This window comes from Siphateles boraxobius, unplaced genomic scaffold (genome assembly GCF_051911475.1).
Source record: "Siphateles boraxobius isolate OS27281-9 unplaced genomic scaffold, OSU_SipBor_1 25, whole genome shotgun sequence".
Classification (NCBI taxonomy): Eukaryota; Metazoa; Chordata; class Actinopteri; order Cypriniformes; family Leuciscidae; genus Siphateles; species Siphateles boraxobius.
In genome coordinates this window covers 32,957,906-32,976,654 of record NW_027508866.1, presented here as the reverse complement: position 1 = coordinate 32,976,654, position 18,749 = coordinate 32,957,906, and the positions used below count along the sequence as shown (strand labels likewise).

Here is an 18,749-nt window from a genome sequence, read left to right as displayed (position 1 = left end):
ACCAGAGAAGAGAAGGCATAGAAGATTGTACAGCCTATAAACACGTTTTTCAGAAAAAATGTATAATCTTAAAGGCATCAGAAATCCATGTATCAAATATGATATAGTAGGCTTTGGGGTAAATTTTTAATAACATTTGCCTGAGATTTAACGTTAACTATGTTACACTAGAAAAAAAACATGAAGATTTTGAAGGGAAAATATAAGGTTAATTCTGAAATTACAAAGTATGTCATTGCGTTCTCTGGAGCCATATACACAGCAGCGACACGTTTGCCAAGATTTGTGTATGTATATCTTCAACTCCGCTCTGCTCTCATACGCAATCTTATCAAACATTAAATAAATACAAACTGTTTGATTAAAAACTATCAATAAAATAAATTACTAATACAAGACCAAAGAATGAGTAAATTCAACACAAACTCGGTATCGCCTGCTGTAGGCCTACTGTTGCTCGCTTTTGCCATCTCGCGGTGATAAAAATAACTACTATTTTAAAAATGGCGGCAAAAATAAAGACTCATTCTCATTACTGTAATGCTACTAATAATGACAGTTATTATAAAGTACAATTTAGAAATTGTATTTATTTTGTAGTGCTAATTTTAGGCTGAAGTAAATCAAACAAATGCACCTGACCCAGTATCAGTGGCCTGATTATAAAGTAATATAATATCTAAAGGATAGTTCACCACCCCCAAGTTGTTCCAAACATTTAACAATTTCTTTCTTCTGCTGAACATAAAATATATTTAGAAGATGAACCCCATTGCCTTCCATTTTTGGAGAAAAAATACAATGGAAGTCAATGGGGTCTGTCAACTGTTCTATAAAATATCTTTTGTGTTCAGCAGAATAAATCAATTCCTACAGGTTTGTTTGGAACAACTTGAGAAAATAATTTTCATTTCTGGGTGAACTATCCCTTGAAGTCAGACATGTTACCATAATTAAAACTTTTAGGGGAAATATGCTTCATGCAATGCACTTCCATCTTATTTTTCTTTTGATTTTGTGGTGAAATAAGACGGACAAGCTATTAAATGGACAAAATACAACTTGATAAGACAACAGTTACTCATCTGCACAGCTTTTGATTAACCTTAACAGTATTTAAGGAGTAGGCCTACTAAAATATATCATGGACTCATAACCATGTGCAGTCAGAGTTATATAATCATCTTTAAAAGTTTTCACACAACATTTGTCTGCAAATAATGCAGAAATAAACACAAAGTGAACTGAAAGTCATTATTGAATGAAGTCTCATAAAAGTTAAAAACAATACCATTTTATACTGAACAATCAAGAGAATGCAAACAATGATATATTTTTTATTACATTAAATACAAGTGGATTTACAGACAGAACAAAAGCAATGTGTATTCAGCATACTGAGAAACATGTTGGCTCAGCATTTTTATTTTTTTTCAGAGCACATTTTACTCAATGGCACAGAAATGTTACAAAGTGTAACATCCCTTCCTTATTTACAGGATAAAGGTTAAAGGTCTTTAACTACATTTTCCCCTTTAGAGGAAGAAAGGTTTGGAGTGTTTTTGACAATTCCTCTTAAAGCTATACAAGTGCACCATTTGAAAGTTCATTGTCTAGTAGTATATTGTCAATTATTTAATTTTAAAGTGTACCACAGCACAGTTGCTAGTCACTTTTTCATACAAAAAAAACAAAACAAAAAAAACGTAGTATTGAACCCACGGAGAACTTTAGACCCAACTACTGTGCAAAAAACAAGCCACTCAAGAGTTCATAATCCTGTTCTTGATCCAGTTCATTCAACCACAACGCTTAATAAAATAGCTTTTATTTATTGTCCAGTGGACTGTGGGATTGAGGGTTTAAACAGTGAGCTGCAGTGTGGAGAGTGGCTCTAGCTGGTTGAGGCCTGTAGTAATGGGGTCTTTTCACTGGCTGGATCCACATCTGTGCAGGGCTGGCCACACAGCTTACTTTTTATCTGCGGTGAAGAAAAACAACAACAACATGTTATCAAACATTCCTCACCAAAATTAAAGTTCCACTAAACTGCTTACAAGATATAAAATCTTCACCTTTAAGTTGAATCATATGTTAAAATAAAAAAAAAAGTATTATTCAATATTTTTCTTGAGTGGCAGAAAAATAACGACTATACAATAAAGCATAACCTGTGGAAAGTAAAGTTGGATCTTTTTATTATTAAAAAAAGCTAACCATTCAGGAACTGCCAAGGACTTTACCATGTGTTGGTTATCATCTGGAGCCACTCTATTGGAGTTTGGGTTTTATTTAAAGTATGTGTGTAAAAAAGAAAATCAAGTTTCTTTTTGGCAAAATCCTCCATGCTTGCATATCAGAAACTCAAGTTTGTCACACAAACACTGTACCCTCTAATGTATTTTTTCACCCAAGTTTAAATGGGATTGTCATGACAACTCAGAATGTTTGGGATTGAAATAGATATATGGTAATGTTGATCTGTTTGGTCTTGGTGGAATAGATCTGCTACGCTGCTGCTGTTATTGCTGTAGCAGAGCAAATACAGGACTTGCTACTGCCAACACAAACACGACACACTGCTGCACAATATAGCATACATGCATTACCCGTAGCAGATCTATACAGGTGGAGCTGGGGAAGGTGGAGGGTTTCTGAAAGCGTGCTGCTACAGAAAACGCTGACCAAGGGGATTATGACTGATTCTGCTGCCACAACGGGCGATCGAAAAGTTTTGGCTTCACTTTTCAGGACGTGCGCAGCACACTTGGTTTTGCTCAGCAAGCAAACAAATTAGAGGGTACATTGCCTGCAAAGTTCTGATGAGTTATGGATAGATAAGTGAAGCAGATTAAATGAAATACAGTGACTATCAGGTACATGTGAGTGAAAGGAGGTGCGTTCACTTCAGTGTGCTCGTGACCTAAAAAACATCCCACCTGCAGAAGAAGAGTTTGAGAAGAGCCATATCTGATCCAAAAACCCACCTGTTTCGTTCACGTTTAATTTTTCAGCCTGCGTCTCATTGGTCGGGTCGTGTTTTGTATCTTTTACGCTTTCCTAAAAGAATAACCAGACCTCATTGAACATCAGGTGGGCAGTGACACTGATTTGGAGCCAGTGATCTTCAGGTTGATTATTGGACACAGTGACAATGTTGAGATCACAGCGGACAAAACCTGAAGGGAATTTGAACGGCCCGTAGTGCTCGTGCACGGCAACGCATGCAGGGTGTGAGTGATTGAAATGGGGTGGGAGCATGCAAGTACATGATCATGCATTTGGTAAATCACATGCTTTGAAACTTGATTTTCACATGTTTTTACAATAAAACTGGTGCAATAGAATTCACATCTGCCGAGATCTCACTGTGGCTTTTCATTTTTTCAAATCAGCAACATTACATTTAAAGTTGATCAGCCTTTGCTTATTTTAAACTACATTGTAAACAATGGTTTAAAATTTAGAGATTTGGAACAATTACATGCACATAACACATTTTTGATTGTTATTCTCATTGTAATCTTTGTTTTTGAATATGTATATATCACTTAGTGCTGACCCCTTGTGTGGGAGAACCTGATGTCTTTTTCCAGGCTTTCTGTAAAACAAACCATGCAAATGTTGCACTTTAAACCATCGAAGCCCATGCAGAGTGTTAAAGTGGGGTGATAAAGGAACGTTAAAGTGCTTTCGGGTTCTAATGCTAAAGTTTACCTCCTCAGAGCTCAGACACGCTTAAACACCAAACCACATTTGCTCAACATCATGTAAACCCACTTCCTCTCCAAATCTCACACATATGCACTCACACAAACATACACACTTTGAATCAAATTAATATTAGTAAAACTGCATAAAAGCATGCATAAATAGTGCAGTTGGCTACATACCTTGTCGCTAAGGTATAAAATCACAGCTCCCAGAATGGTTGCTAGTCCGAGACCGATGAAGATGTACTGCATGTACTCCATGACCATGGGCAGCACCACCAGATTAGTGCGAAACGTGTTGAGAACGGGACCATCAATGTAGCCGCTCTGAGAAAGACGACAACATTTTGTTCATTTGCTCTTTTGAACTGAATTCAAGTCACATAGCACAGACAATGAAGGATGTATCCTCTGAATGGGGACATTGCAAAGGCCGAATGGGTTACAACGTGCAACGAAGGCCGTCCCAATTCGAAGGCTCCTTTAAATGAGGCCTACAATGTCTTCATTTCCTGGGCCACGAAAGATAGAACGAGTGGATCCTTCACAGTCTAGCCTATCCCAAGAATGCTGGATTACACTTTTAAATGCAATTGAGTTTCAACTTACTTTAATATCTAATGATACAAATGTAAAAATAATAATAATAATAATAAAACTTTAAAGTGGTTAAAATGTTAAAGTCCCCTTGTGGTGAAAATAAAGTTAATGTTTATAGGTCTATGTGGTGTTTTAATATGATTTAAGACAAACCATGTGCAAATTCATTAGTCAACACCATTGCAGAATATTTTCTCTTTAAAACTGCAGTGAACCAAAAACAGTCTCAAAAACACAGTTTGAAAGCGATTTTAAGTCATGAAGACTTTTTCCTAAGGAAAAAAACTTTGATCACAAATAACATTTCAAAGATGAGTTTTTAGGGATAAAATGATTGACTACAGGGGGACTTTAATATATCTTAAGGCAAGACACCCCCGGTATAGACTTTAAAAAAACAACGTTAACCCTGGATCGTTCTAAAGCCCAGGTAAACAGAATCTTGGGTTATCTTGCTTCACAAAAAGTGTCGCGTATCTAAATGACAAGTGAAATGTCAATATATAGTAATATATTGACTCAATATAGTTTTGTTCGAGTTCATGCATTCAAGTTTTGTTTGTATCCAATAGTTTCAATGAAGTCAAATTGATTATATTATTGAAAATAAGTCTCTTTTAAACCCCAAACTCAAGCAAATTTGACATGTAAAACCTAATGTACAATTTTTTTTAAAATTATGCCTGTATTTGGCACATTTAAGACATTTTAATGCTTTTAAAGACATTTATGCTTTTGTGCATTGGTAATTCACTCTTACCTCTTCAAACCAGATCATGGGCATCACCACCTCCGCTATCTTTCCTGTTTCTCTGAAACAAGCAAACCACAGCACACAGAACAGAGTCAAAAACAAACACGTTTCACAACAACAGGACTCAGAGCAGAGAGACCGTCATGACTGTTGACCTACTGCATTTGTGCTGTACTTACGAGATGCCCGAAACACTCTTTATGAGCAGGTTGAGCTGCAGCCGAATGGAAACGTTCATCGGCACTCCAGTCTCCTGTAATACAAAGCCTTCAATGAAAGCCTGTTGCATGTGTTATGTCACCACGCTAAGAGATTCATTCGTGAAATTTATTTCACTTGGGAAGAGAATTTCAGCCCGTAGTTGAAGTAGAGGTTTAGCTAACATTCGATTTAGAAAACTGTTCATTTCTTTTATACATTTGATTCCATTTAGAATTAGGTGAAGTACCTTTATAAAAAATAAAAATAAAATTAACCAGAAGACACATTCCTGATGAACAAATAAACAAACAAACTAAAATATCCATAAATGACCCTTAAAATTCCTGAAACTCAAACCTGGATGAAGATTAAAATGTTAAAGCATCATTAAAGCATTTTTCCCTGGTCTACTTAAAACATGCACTACCGTTCAACAGTTTGGGGTCTATAAAATTATATGGTTTTAAAAGTCTCATATGATCCCCAAGGCTGCATTTATTTGATCAAAATGTAATATTTCACAATTACTGTTTTTACTATAATTTAAAATAGTAGAAAAAGTAGAATAAAAAATATATAAGAATGTAATTTTTTCCTGTGATCAAAGCTGAATTTTCAGCATCATTACTCCAGTCTTCAGTGTCACATGATCCTTAAGAAATTCTTCTAATATGATGATTTGATGCTCATGAAACATTTCTGATTATCATCAATTTTGAAAACAGTTCTTAAGTGACGTTTCCACAATATTATTGATTAATAGAAAGTTAAAAGGAATATCATTTAAAATTGATGAATAAAGACTACATAAAGTTACAGTTTTCAGTTGCACCCTTGCTCAATAGAAGTAAAAAAAAAAAAAAAAAAAACTTTGAAAGTGTACTTTAGCCTGGTCTACTTCATAGACATTTCTTGATGCTATCAGACAAAGTCATAAAACAACCTGAAGAGTGACTATTACAACTGCTCATTTGATTGGTTTCTCAACAGCTATGTAATTTACAAGCAGTTATATGTTCTAAGATATAATCTTTTGAAGTGAAAGTCACTGTGATTTATGATGCGATCAGAAGGTTCATTACTAACAAGGCTCAACAACCTCAGAGGGAAGCACATGACTTTCATCACTATAAAAAAAACAAATTTAGAGAACTATAGTGTAGGAAATGACTACATTTATTTTAGAGTACTGCATGGCCCTAAGAACAGGGGGTTTGTACAGATACTGTAAAATGAAATTCCAAGCCTTTAAGCACTATTTGTATGTATTTTATTTTATATTTTGGTTACTCAGATCTATCAGAGATCTCGCTTATCAAATAATATCTTTATTATATTTTAAATTTAAAAGGTAAATAGATAAATAATAATAAAATGTTACAAATAAAGTGATGCAGATGCAATGACTGCGGTAACTTTAACCACTGAATGTGGAAAGCGATATCTTTGTCATAGGTTCCTTACAAACTGATTTTTCTTCTCCAATGAAAATATGATTGACCTATTTATGATCAATACAATGCTCATAGTCATGCACAATGGCTCTATATCAAATGGGCAGCAGCGTTGATTGAGAAACTTGTTTTATCAATACAATTAAACAGTAATTTATATATATAACACATATATTGTCTATTAATAATTCAAGCACTTTTCAAGTCCCAAAAAAAAGCCATTTTCAAGGGTTTTCCAGGACTTAAATTTCAAAAAGTGAAATTCAAGTAATAAGCACCTTGTACAAACCCTGTAAGAACACAAGTCATGGGTTTGAACAAAATACTACAATTTATACCTTGATTATGTAATTTTGATTGAAGCTTTAAATGATAGTTGGCAATACTTTTGTTGGCATGTCCTGCGGTGTTACTTATGCATGCTGTTTTTATGACCATATAAACTGAGAGAGCAGAATCGGTTACTTTTTATTTAAAAAAATAACCCTGCTGAATCGATTTAGACAAAACAAATTAAACTGTACTCTACGGAAAGCATAAAGGCTTCATTTTTTGGGTGTAGATTCAATGTCGGCCTAGTAATGAGCAGACACGCATTTGCTCCTACAGAAAACACTGAAACCAAAGAGCTGTTTTCGTGACAGCTTAGTAATGGATTCAATAGATATGGAGCTAATCGGGCATCATACTGTGAATTTGTCCCAGACGTTCAACCCAGCAGCGGTTTCAGCAAAATATCTTGAACACAGATGAAGGGAGAACAACGAGAGAACCATCAAATTTTGCAACCGGATGAACAGACAGTCAAGTAGTGTGTCATGATTGTGCAATTCTGTCAAATTTAGCAACACAAAGCAGTGTCTGTATCTCACACTAATCAGAAGTCATAAAGTGGAGTTTGTCTTATCAAACTGCCTGTGTTACAAAAGGCCCACGGATGCAGAAATCAGGGGTTTCACATCCAGCAAAACTAAATTAACCAACAAAATGACAAATGCCAGATTTCCAGCCAGCTTAACCCCCAATAAACCACAGCACTAGAGTGAATTAACATTAATATTTGAACCTAAAAAATGCATGTGAACAGATAACCTTTAGTCAGTCATTGATCATGTAAAAAGATTAAGATTTTAAAGGTATAATCTTGTTTATAATGGGACATTAAATTGCAGATATCTATACAAACATCATAAAGGTCATAATAACCGTAATTCCCAATTAGCTTATCAGATGTTGTAATGGTTTAATGGCAGTAATGAGCAACGTACTCATTATCAAACCAGGGACAAAGCTGAAACACTGAAAACTATCAGGACCCACAGTCCCACCTTTACCCGTTTAGGTTCATTTGAGTTGATCGGTTATATACCAGTCAGAAATGAACAGCCGCATTTCCAATGTCAAGTCAAAGCGAGCAAGGGCAATTAACGGGCCAGTCGGGGCTAATAGCCTCCGACTGCGAGCTTTGTGTAAAATGATAAAAATAGCCATTTAAATAGTTCTTGTTTTTTATAACATGAGAATTTGATAGAGTTATTACACAAGCTAGAGTGCCATTTTTACGAACTGTATTTTCTGTATTTGAACTATTTATTTTAAACTGCAATCTCTTAATTTATGTAATTATAATTGCTATGTAAATCCATTTATGTCACATCCAAAGATTGATTTTGTTGATATTGATTTAATTTGATCGGTAATAGCCATAGTCTTTTTTTACTCTGATTGGATTTGTAGATTAAATTTAAGAATCTGACAGGAGGACAGATATGACAATACATTTAAAAATACCAATCTCTGAATTTGTTGGTGTTTCAGGTTTTTGATCTCTCAACAGAGCTCATTCTGTAGGCAAGGCATGTTAATTATTCTAGCAACCTCAAAGCATGTTTACATTTTTTTGTGGTACTCCATAATGGTGTTCTAGTTAGGTCATTTGTTGTGTAGGAAGGGCCCAAACATAAACTCGAGCCGAAAGCCCCCTCAGTCCTGACCTACGCTCTTGAAAATGGTTATGCCACAGTTAGAGGATGTATTGACACTAAAAGGCATCTAAATTTGTTGCATAAACACCTGATTTTATGTAAGACATAAGGACCAATTTCAGATTTATGGCCAATTTCAGAGATAAAGATGTTAAGTTTCTTGAGTCATAACAACAACAACCTATAATCAATAACCTTGAGAGATAAAGAATCAAACTTGCTCAGTCACCTGACAAGGAACAATCCACTGGTTGTTAATTTTGTTTGCTTTCTCGAACTGACAAATCTTTTTTTACATTTATGAAAGTTATTTTACAGATTGTATAATGATTTATAACTATACATATGTTGCAAATATTTCATTTTATTCCTAGAAAGAGTAGTAATTATATTATAAGTAGTTCCCAGTAGGAATGCTACATGTTATGCGTTTCTGTGTGTCCGGATTTCTTACCGGGTGGATGTCGATAAAAAGACCATGTTCATCTTCATTTGGGCTCAATCCGTTGACTGTTTTCAAAAGGACGGGATCAGCCTCAAAAAAGTGCGGATGAGAAATGAACACAGGGGAATCTGAGATATGAGAAAAAAGAAAAAAAGGTGAAACATGTAAAAGGGAAAAAACAAATGGATAGGGTAAAAAGTAGAAAGAAATAAAAGGGTATGAAAAGAAAGGGGAGAAAAGAGAAATAGGATAGATAATATAAAAGGTTAAGAAAATTAAAAGGGTAGGAAAATACTAAAATAGATAAGGTAAAAACAAAAAAAAGGTAAAAGGGAAAGTTAAAATAAAGGTAAAAAATAAGAAAAAAAAGAAAAGATGAGAAGATAACAGAAAAGGTTAAGAAAGTGAAAAGGAAAGAAAAATATATAAGGTAAATAAAAAAAAGGTAAAAAAAAGATATACGGGGAAAGTTAAAGAATTTAAACCAAGAAAATGAACAGAAATGCAAAAAACAAGAGAAAATAAATGAAAGGGGGTAAGAAAAAAGAGAACAGGGGAAAATGGTATAAAACAAAACACCCAGAAAAATATAAAAGAAAAACGTTGAAGAAAATGAAAAAAATTGTAAAATTCAACCAGAAATGCCAAAAAATACAAAGAAAGAAAGGGTAAGAAAAAGGGTAGAAAAAACAGATAAGGTATTAAAAAAGTAAAGAAAGAAAAAGGGTAGGAAAAACAGATAAGGTATTAAAAAAGTAAAGAAAGAAAAAGGGTAGGAAAAAAGAAAAAAAATGAAAGAGGCCACATTATGATTTTACCCAGTTTGTCTAGAAAACCAGTATGGACATTTTTACTGACTCAAGATAAGATAAGATCCACCAGCATGTTTGACAGTAGTAAATGTGAGTGCAGTGGCAGCAGTTTGAGTCTAGATCGGAGACTCACTGTGTCTACAGGTGCTGACATTCAGGAGCCCGGACTGACGACACGGACAGAAGCCCTCATTGGGAGGATAATCCGCACCATTGGCGAATAGGGTCTTCGGCGCCACGAAGCGGTACACGGGAATCCCACTCGACACACCTTGCCTCTGGTACACCAGCTCCATGGACCTGAGATTGGAGAATAGCCACAGAACGTGCCCTTAGAAACCCTACAGTCATTAAAAGCGCATCATCTTAGGCAGGGCAAAAGTCTGGTGTTCACCGGCACGCATCCGGACTGTAGAAGGGCAGGGTCGACTCGGTGTTCATGAACGGAGGCCACATTTGGCCCGCTGTACCATTGATCATGTTACACTGCTCAGACCTCCAGTAATCCACCTGCACCAATAACACAAAGCACCAGATTGGCATACAGAATATCACTTCATTTATGCAACACCACTTAGTCTAGTCCAAAACCTATGCAGAGTCCCAGTACGCCTACTTATACTATGCCCTAAAAGTATGTACCGTTTTGTGAAGACAAAGTACATATTTTTGAGTGTGAAGCAGAAGAGTATGCAAGCTTTGGGAAAAAGCTTTAAACACATCCTAACACGGTCTAAACTGCCCTGTTAATCATCATGTCAGTTAACATCCTCAACATTAATTTTTTTTATTTCATTTCCTACCGTATCAAAAGAGAAATGTAGTATCTGTCGTTTATCTGACAGCCATGTGTCTTTCATGCAGAGACTCTCCTAATGTGTTTGCATAAGGACGCAGTTAAAAGAAAACCAATCGTATTATTATAAAAGTTCACAATTATGTTGCAGATTAAATATGCGGATAACATCGAGTGATTAATAATCAGTATCTAACCAGATATTCATTCAAAGCCCTTTATTTAAAACACTCTAATTGACTGTCACACATCCACCATGTTAGTAGTTTAACACTTATTTGTGTCAGTAAGAGCATTTATTTTAAGAGAAAAGGAATAAACACTTTTATCCACAAAGAATGCATTAAAGTGATGAAAAGGGACAGTAAAGACTTGGTAATATATACATTTTTTTTTTATAAATAAAGAATCCTGAAAAAAAAAATCAGTTTATGCATGAATATTAATCAGCACATCCGTTTTCAGCATTGATATTAATCAGAAATGTTTCTTGCGCGCCAAATAAGCATATTAGAATGATTTCCTGAAGGATCATGTAACACTGAAGATTGGAGTAATGATGCTTGAAAATTCAGCTTTCATCACATGATCAAATAACATTTAAAAATTAAACGGTTATTTTAAATAGTAATAATGTTTCACAATATTACCTTTTAACTGTACCCCTGAAATTGCATTCTGACACATTTTAAGAACGTGTAAGAAATTTTTACTTTAGATAATATATTTGATGAGTTCTTAAGAATATAGATGTGTTTAAAGAAACTGCAAGTCGCATCATCTATACAGTAGAAGAACGGGTCAATAGGGACGTGTGCAGAGGAACAGCAAGTTCTGTTCTTCTCAAATAGATAAGCCTGCTTGCACCAAGAGCAAAACATATACGCATTTAGTTGTTTTTAAGAGGTTGTTTTTGAAATTACATGTGTGCGTATATACTTCGATAAGAAGTGTTAGAATATGGGGAACTAAGAAATGTGTAGATGTAAGGGGCCTCAGGCTAGGAGAAAAGATGAGCTCTTGAACAAAGACAAGAAAGGGAGGGCTACGTTTTTGGGGATGTTCTTTTGTATATAAACTGTGCACAATGAGAAGACCTTTGCCATTCTCATGTCAGACTCTGCCTGTGTGTGAACTGCCTTTCTTGCAAGAAATAAAGACTTCTACTTATGATTTTCGAGATCTCCAGCTGTCTTTCAATTGTTATTTAAGGTCTAGAAAAAGAATTTCCACGACAAACGCAACGAGTAGGATCAAGCTTGCGTAACTAAAAACGTTTATGCATTTATGTACAAGCACAATGTATGTCATCAAGGTAGGCAGCTCACTAGATTTGGTACAGAGCTAGGTGTCCTTTTTGTTTTATTATGGTCCCAAAGGGCATTTGCTTACCCTTTTTAGGCCATTCCAAGAGTCCACCTTATGAACCTTCCGGATGTCATCTCGGCCAGTGAAGACGGTGAACTGTCCAGAGTTTGAGTTGTTAAACTACATAGGGAGCGAAACAAAGCAAGACAATCAGCGGAGGCTAAAAACACCAGCTACTGTAACAAGACAGTTAAATACACAGGAAACACCCACCTCAGCAAATAAGCCAAACTTGCCACTGGATGGAAGCATGCCGGGAAGATAATTGTTCAGGAATTCTACCAACTTGCTGTCGTAGCCCCACATGAGTTCTCCAACTGGTTTTGTCAGGAAAGGTCCCTCGTTGAAGGTCTTGAACGTGGTGCTGAGCAAAATGCGTATAGCAAACGGCATATTCTCCATCATTACCGATGCGCCCTGAAAGTGTGAATCAAGGACTGTTATGTTAAAGTTCTTCTCAATTGCTTTACCTGGTGGTAGGGTTGGAAATCGCTTGAATTTTAAAGATTCAAATTTTGCTTAATCGATTCAGATTCTTATAGATTCCCAATTTCTATTTTTTAAGGTAAAAAACCCCCCACAAAACTTGGATATCATTCACATTTATTCTAAGTCTTATCGCAAAACATTTCATTGTACATTAAATACCATGAACATAAATCAACACTTACACAAGGAACTATTGCCTATGGTTTAAAAAAAAAACCAAAAACTATTATAGCAAAAAGCCTAACTATTACAAATTTCAAGCATTAAAGACAAGTAAACATTCAGTAATTAAAAAAAGAACAAATTAGCAATTTAATATACAAATGAAATAAAGCGTTTTAAAATTCCCAGGAATTCAGGTACTGTAATCAAATTTGAAATAACACTATATTTTATAAATAAAATGCACATTACAAATAGTTACAAAAGTTATTCAGTCACAAACAGTGAATTTTCTGTCTTTTGTTGTTTGATTAACATTATAGAAACGGCAACAGGAATATTAGCCGATATTAGTATATTACAGATGCAATATACGGTTACACCTGCGTTTTCTTGTCGCTTGTCTTAAGCAAAAGTAAACAGTTGACAAGGATATTTTGACATTGTGTATTTGTCTATTCAAGTGCTAAAGATGTGGAAGAGAACTCCGTTCAGTATGAGAGGAATCGATAAGTATTCGATTGCAGAATTGGAATAAATTTGTGATTCCCAACCCTAAATGGTGGGCTAAATATTTCATCAAATTCTCACCAGCACTAGCATGTTCGGGATGGTGACCACATCAGATTCATCTCCCACAGACATGCTCTCCTCGAAGAAATACTGCCGAAATTCCATATACGAAACAGTGTTGTTGTCATGGAACGTAATGTTGTCCTTCCAGCGCTTTTCACTGAAAAAGATGTGTCACAACATCAGAAAAAGATGTGCCTTAGCCAGCTGATTAGCAATAATATTATCCTAACACTGCAAAATTCAGCTTTTAGAGGAACAACTTTGAGGTTCTTGGTCAGCAAAAAATAGCACATTAGAAAGCCATGCAAAAGACTTCCCTCTCAGATTGTGAAATCCAAACGCATGCTTTGTTTAAGTTAAGCTCAAACAAACATGTCATGCGTCTCGTCTAAAAAAAGAAGCCACAGAACTGAGAGGGAGGACACGAATGCACATTTACAACCAATCATAAAACAACAAAATGATCTGGCCAAAAACAACTTTCCAGCAATAAATGTACCATCTCCAAACAGCATGCCAACAGAAGTACACTACATACATGAAATATAACTATACATATAGCAGTTAAAAGGCATTTCCGATGTTTATAAAAAAAAAAAAAAAACATTATACACTGCACGGCCAAAAAAAACAGGACAAATACTTAAGTCATTGACTGGATAATTATTTCAGTGATTAATGTTTCTATCATGTTATATGTTTGGCAACATTTCTAACCCTCAATGGAGCGTGTAGCTTTTCATTTCTTAAACAACCATGTATGAGACACATCATGGCCATATTCCAGGATGACAATGTCCAGATTCATCAGGCTCAGATTGTGAAAGAATGGTTGTGAGGAGCATGAAGAATCATTTTCACACATGAATCGTCTCCTCGGAGAGCAGTCCTTAAATTCATTGAGAGTCTTTGGGATGTGCTGGAGGAGACTTTACAGAGTGCTGGACTCTTGCATTGACAATACAAGATCTTGACCTAAAATTGATGCACCTCCTGATGAAAATAACATAACATTTTAGAAGAACTGTTGCTACACATATACTGTAACATACTAGAAACAGAATCACTGCAATAATGATCCAATCACTGACTCAAGCATTTGCCCATTTTAATCCTACCAGCTTTTTTTATGACCGGACAGTGTAAAATAATGATGATGCTAAATATTAAATAGTGCTCTTAAATGTTCTTATGTGGAATCTTATTTTAATTCTGGATAGAGGCTGGGAATTGAGATTGTGTATTGAGCAGAAGTGTGGACCTTTGTTATCGTTCGGTTCCAGCAGTGTCTGCTTATACTCAGTGAAATGCTCTAGTATGCATGGCTCGAGGGTAGGATCACAGTTCCACTCCAATAATAGAAAAAGTGGACAGATGCAGATTAGAGAATAAAGAAAAAAGGATAGCAAAAGGATACATTTGTTGAATGCACAAATTTTCAAATGAATAATAATAAAATTTAAAAAATAGCTGTGGGAAATACTGCAAAACAGACAGTATGATTTAAACGTGTTCAATTTAAATCACAACACAAATGTATACAACCATTTAAAAGTTTGGGGTTGGTAAGATTTATTAATGTTTTTGAATTAAGTATTTTACGCTCACCAAGGATGAATTCACTAATAAGACTATTGATCTTCTACAAAAAAAAAAAAAAAGGAAAAGCTTACTGACACCAAACATTTGATTGGTAGTGTATATCACTGTTCAAGTGAAATTATTTGTTTTTTTCCTTATGTACTTAATTTATCTCTGTCAAGGCACATTACAAAAAAAAAATTCAGCCCTTCAAAGTAAGGTTAACGCCACCAGACCAGCTGTATAGTGCATCTACTGCAAACAAACTTCTAGTCTGTGCTAAAGATCACGAGTCCATCAAGAAAGAGGATCTTTTGTTAAATGTCGGGGCAGGTTATGCGCACAAGAGGAATGATTTTGGAGTTATACTGACCAGTGCCAACAAACCCAGTTAACTTGAGGTATATGAATCTTTATTCAAAGTTTTCACTCTACAAATCACTCTGGGATGGACAGGACACTTGATATCCTGAGGGGACGAATAACAGACATTACGGTAGTCCTGCCTGGACGACTGACAGGGCACATGTAAACCACTAGGCACAAACCTACCATGAACTTCAGCGCCATAGGGTTTTCACCATCACCAAAGCCATGATATGTCCAGTCAAGTCAGATCTAGTGATTTGTACAATCTATCTGGTTTCAAAGTAGATTTACAGAAAAAGGGGACACACTTCTTACCGGTAAACATACGGCCCCCTCTGTATCACCATGGGCTTTTCTCCTTTTAGGATTTCATCAGGATTGACGATATGGAAGAAATATACAGACATAAAGAAGGGAACCGGGATGTCCTTCCACATAGTGTAGGAGAGTTCGTTCTTCGGGTTTATCTCTACATTCTGTAAGGATTTTAAGTATCCAAATATGATTAGTGACCAGAGTGTGATATGCTGCATTTAAAACATTTTAGAATTCTTAAATAATTATTACATACAGATTTATGGCCTGTTAAGGGACCACAGACAATTTGTAAATTTGTCATACAAAAAATATAAATAAATAAATGTGCGACTGAAAAAGGAAAGGAGGAACAGTAATGTTAATCTTTAACTTAGATCTCAAATCACCCCCCCCCCCCCCCCCATTTTTCAATAAAAAAAAAGTCTCTTATGTGCAAGTCTCTCACCAAGGCTGCATTTATTTGATCAAATACAGTAAAAACAATAATATTGTGAAATTACAATTTGAATTGTTTTTTTCTATTGTAATGTTTCTTTTGTAAAAATGTAAATTATTCCTGTGACCACAGCTGAATTTTCAGCATCATTACTCTAGTCTTCAGTGTCACATGATCCTCCAGAAATCATTCTAATATGCTGGTTTGCGGTTTAATAAACATTTTTGATTATACAACAATGTTGAAAACAGTTGTGCCAGGATATTTTTTTCCGGATTCTTTGATGAATTTCAGAAGAAAAGCATTTATTTGAAATAGAAATCTTTTGTAGCATTATAAATCTTTCTGAATGTCTTTGTCTTTCTATAAATGCAGTCCTTACTGAATAAAATAAATATATATATTTTAAATAACACCACGGTAAAATACAATAGACCCCTGCAAATAGCATTTGGGGGGGAAAACTGAATTAATATAAAAACAAAACATATCTTCTGAAGGAAAAAAAACAAAGGCGTCAGTAATTACGAGTCTGTCTGACAATGTGATTTATTTCACAAGTTTGACAAACTAAGACAACAACCATCTAATCTTAGTTTAGATTTCAAGTAAGTTACTACGTATGTTTGTAGCACATTATTCATATAATCGGTCCATGCTAGCCTATATTATTAATAAATGCTTAATAATAGTTCCCATTTATGCATTTTATTTTAAACGCACTAACCAACTATAAAACGTCATAGCTCAGTTCAAGGATTTTCGAGACTAAAACACGGGGTTTTGCAACTTAACGTTATTTTAAAATGCAAATATGTTTGATTAGAGCGTCTCGTGCACCTGTGAGGTGATTAACTTACCTTCACTATTTGATCGTCTATTATAATCGGTCCAACAAACACCAGGACAGTCCCGAACAAAACTGCCAAACCTCCCAGAACTAAAAAAATGATCGCTAACGTAGGTTTAGACACCGCCATCCTTACTTCAAACAGTTCACGTTACAAATGAACGCAAAGGATTGAGAAGAATAAAGTTATTCTTCCAGAAAGGGCATGGAGCTCAAAGCACGAGTGAGTCCTCAACAGCTGAACAAACTATCACTTACATACGACATAAAGCCATAAAACTCCGGTCATTGAGTTTTTAATGCTCTTCTGACTTTATGGACGCGTACATTACAGCTGAGAGTGATGTTAAAGTCCGGCTCGCTGATCGAGCAGGTTTTATAGCGCTCTTGCTGTGTGATTACCATGTTTACGATGCTTAAAGCCCCACCTATAATCCAGAGGATTCTGGGTAATGTAGTTATACAGTATAGCATGTCTCCCACTATGGGTGACAATAATAGACTGTCTGGAAGATCTAATGCACTAATTCACTTTGTTTGGCATCTTTTAACAGCTTTTAACTTTCAAGGAGAAAATATTGTATGTATACTGACCCCAGTATTTGTGCCTTTTTTGCTAAATTTATGATTGCAAGATAGAAAGGCCTACCATATTTTTTGTTGTTGATATCAAACGCTGCGTCTAATCAAACTACCTTATTCAAATTAATAAGTAAAATATTCTGCAGTTCTCTAGGCATTTACAACATCATTCTACTTATGTTAATAATTTTGCCAGGCCTGTATGCAGATTTGTTTTTAATGATATTTTCTTCTATAGGAATAATGTTTTCTATAAAACAATGTTTTATGCCATTGAGAACATGGCGTATTATGTCTGACAAAGCAAACAATGTATAGTGAATGAAAGTGGGACAATAAATGTTCAAACTGAGCTGCAGGAAGAACATGATAAGAGTATTGTATCTTTATTGGATAAGTATTTGCCACTGATAATTCATATGTATGTAACACAATTACTTAAATCTCTTATCTGTGTCTTAAGCCTTTGGTGACTCAGCTATACCTTTGTGACATGAAAAGTTATGACGCAGTATCTGTCATGGTTTGATACTTTTCACAGATTTTGGGGAGGAAAACATAAATATAAATTTAAATGCATTGAAGCACAAAATGTATCCATAAGACATTTCGGTAGGTAAAGCATGTCCCGAGGGCAAGGACCACCCTTTACCCTTTTAAGACGCTTTTTTAAAACATTAAAGTATCAGACTGTTCAGTTAAAATTTCACCTAAAGCAAAACAAACAATAAGACAGTGAACGGCTTTCAGTAGTTTACTTGACACACCGGTATATCATTATTAGGGTGTACGGTCCAAATAAAAGCATGTGCACACTTCACAAAGGAGTTTCATGTTTCAGTAGCTTATCAGGATTCTCTTGGTGTGCCAGTGCAAGTCTAACATCAACGAATCCGTCAAACTGAAACTTTCACCTCATTTGACATTTTATACTATAATACCGTGAAATGTCAATCAGGGTGAAGGCGAAACATCATCAAAGGAGCTTTTTATAGAGGCTATTCATGTGATTTTTTAATTTCCAATCTAAGACAAATCTGGACTGCATGAAACCTAGGAAACAAGAAAACCTTTTGGACCCTAAAGAGCATGGCAAATATGACAAACCACAAATTATAAATGACATTTGCAAGTGCTTAGAAATGTATCTGTGTATTTAGTGATTGAAATGTTCTGAAAACACATGACACTGTGATGCATCGCAATAGTGTCTAAATGTCCTTATGTAAATAAACTTACTGTATATATTGCTACAAGA

At 35.2% G+C, this 18,749-nt stretch overlaps 2 protein-coding genes across 3 annotated transcripts in view; one reads left to right on the top strand and one right to left on the bottom strand.

The window, feature by feature from the left end:
• Nucleotides 1-18,749, top strand: part of septin5b (septin 5b) — a 297,634-nt gene that overhangs the window by 7,620 nt on the left and 271,265 nt on the right. The gene's annotated exons all lie outside the window — the stretch shown is intronic.
• Nucleotides 1,318-17,356, bottom strand: scarb1 (scavenger receptor class B, member 1). 2 transcript variants are annotated; one of them, XM_077243569.1, is made up of 13 exons: nt 16,920-17,341; nt 15,621-15,781; nt 13,371-13,512; nt 12,342-12,545; nt 12,153-12,248; nt 10,359-10,474; nt 10,098-10,264; nt 9,162-9,280; nt 5,247-5,320; nt 5,074-5,125; nt 3,894-4,040; nt 2,988-3,060; nt 1,318-1,981 (listed from the first exon to the last, which is right to left on the bottom strand). In XM_077243569.1, the coding sequence occupies exons 1-13, from the start codon at nt 17,037-17,039 to the stop codon at nt 1,971-1,973; spliced, it is 1,482 nt and encodes a 493-aa protein (XP_077099684.1). In that variant the 5' UTR covers nt 17,040-17,341; the 3' UTR covers nt 1,318-1,970. The 2 variants fall into 2 exon arrangements, with proteins under 2 accessions (XP_077099684.1, XP_077099683.1); XM_077243568.1 differs by lacking the exon at nt 2,988-3,060 and having other exon boundaries at nt 16,920-17,356.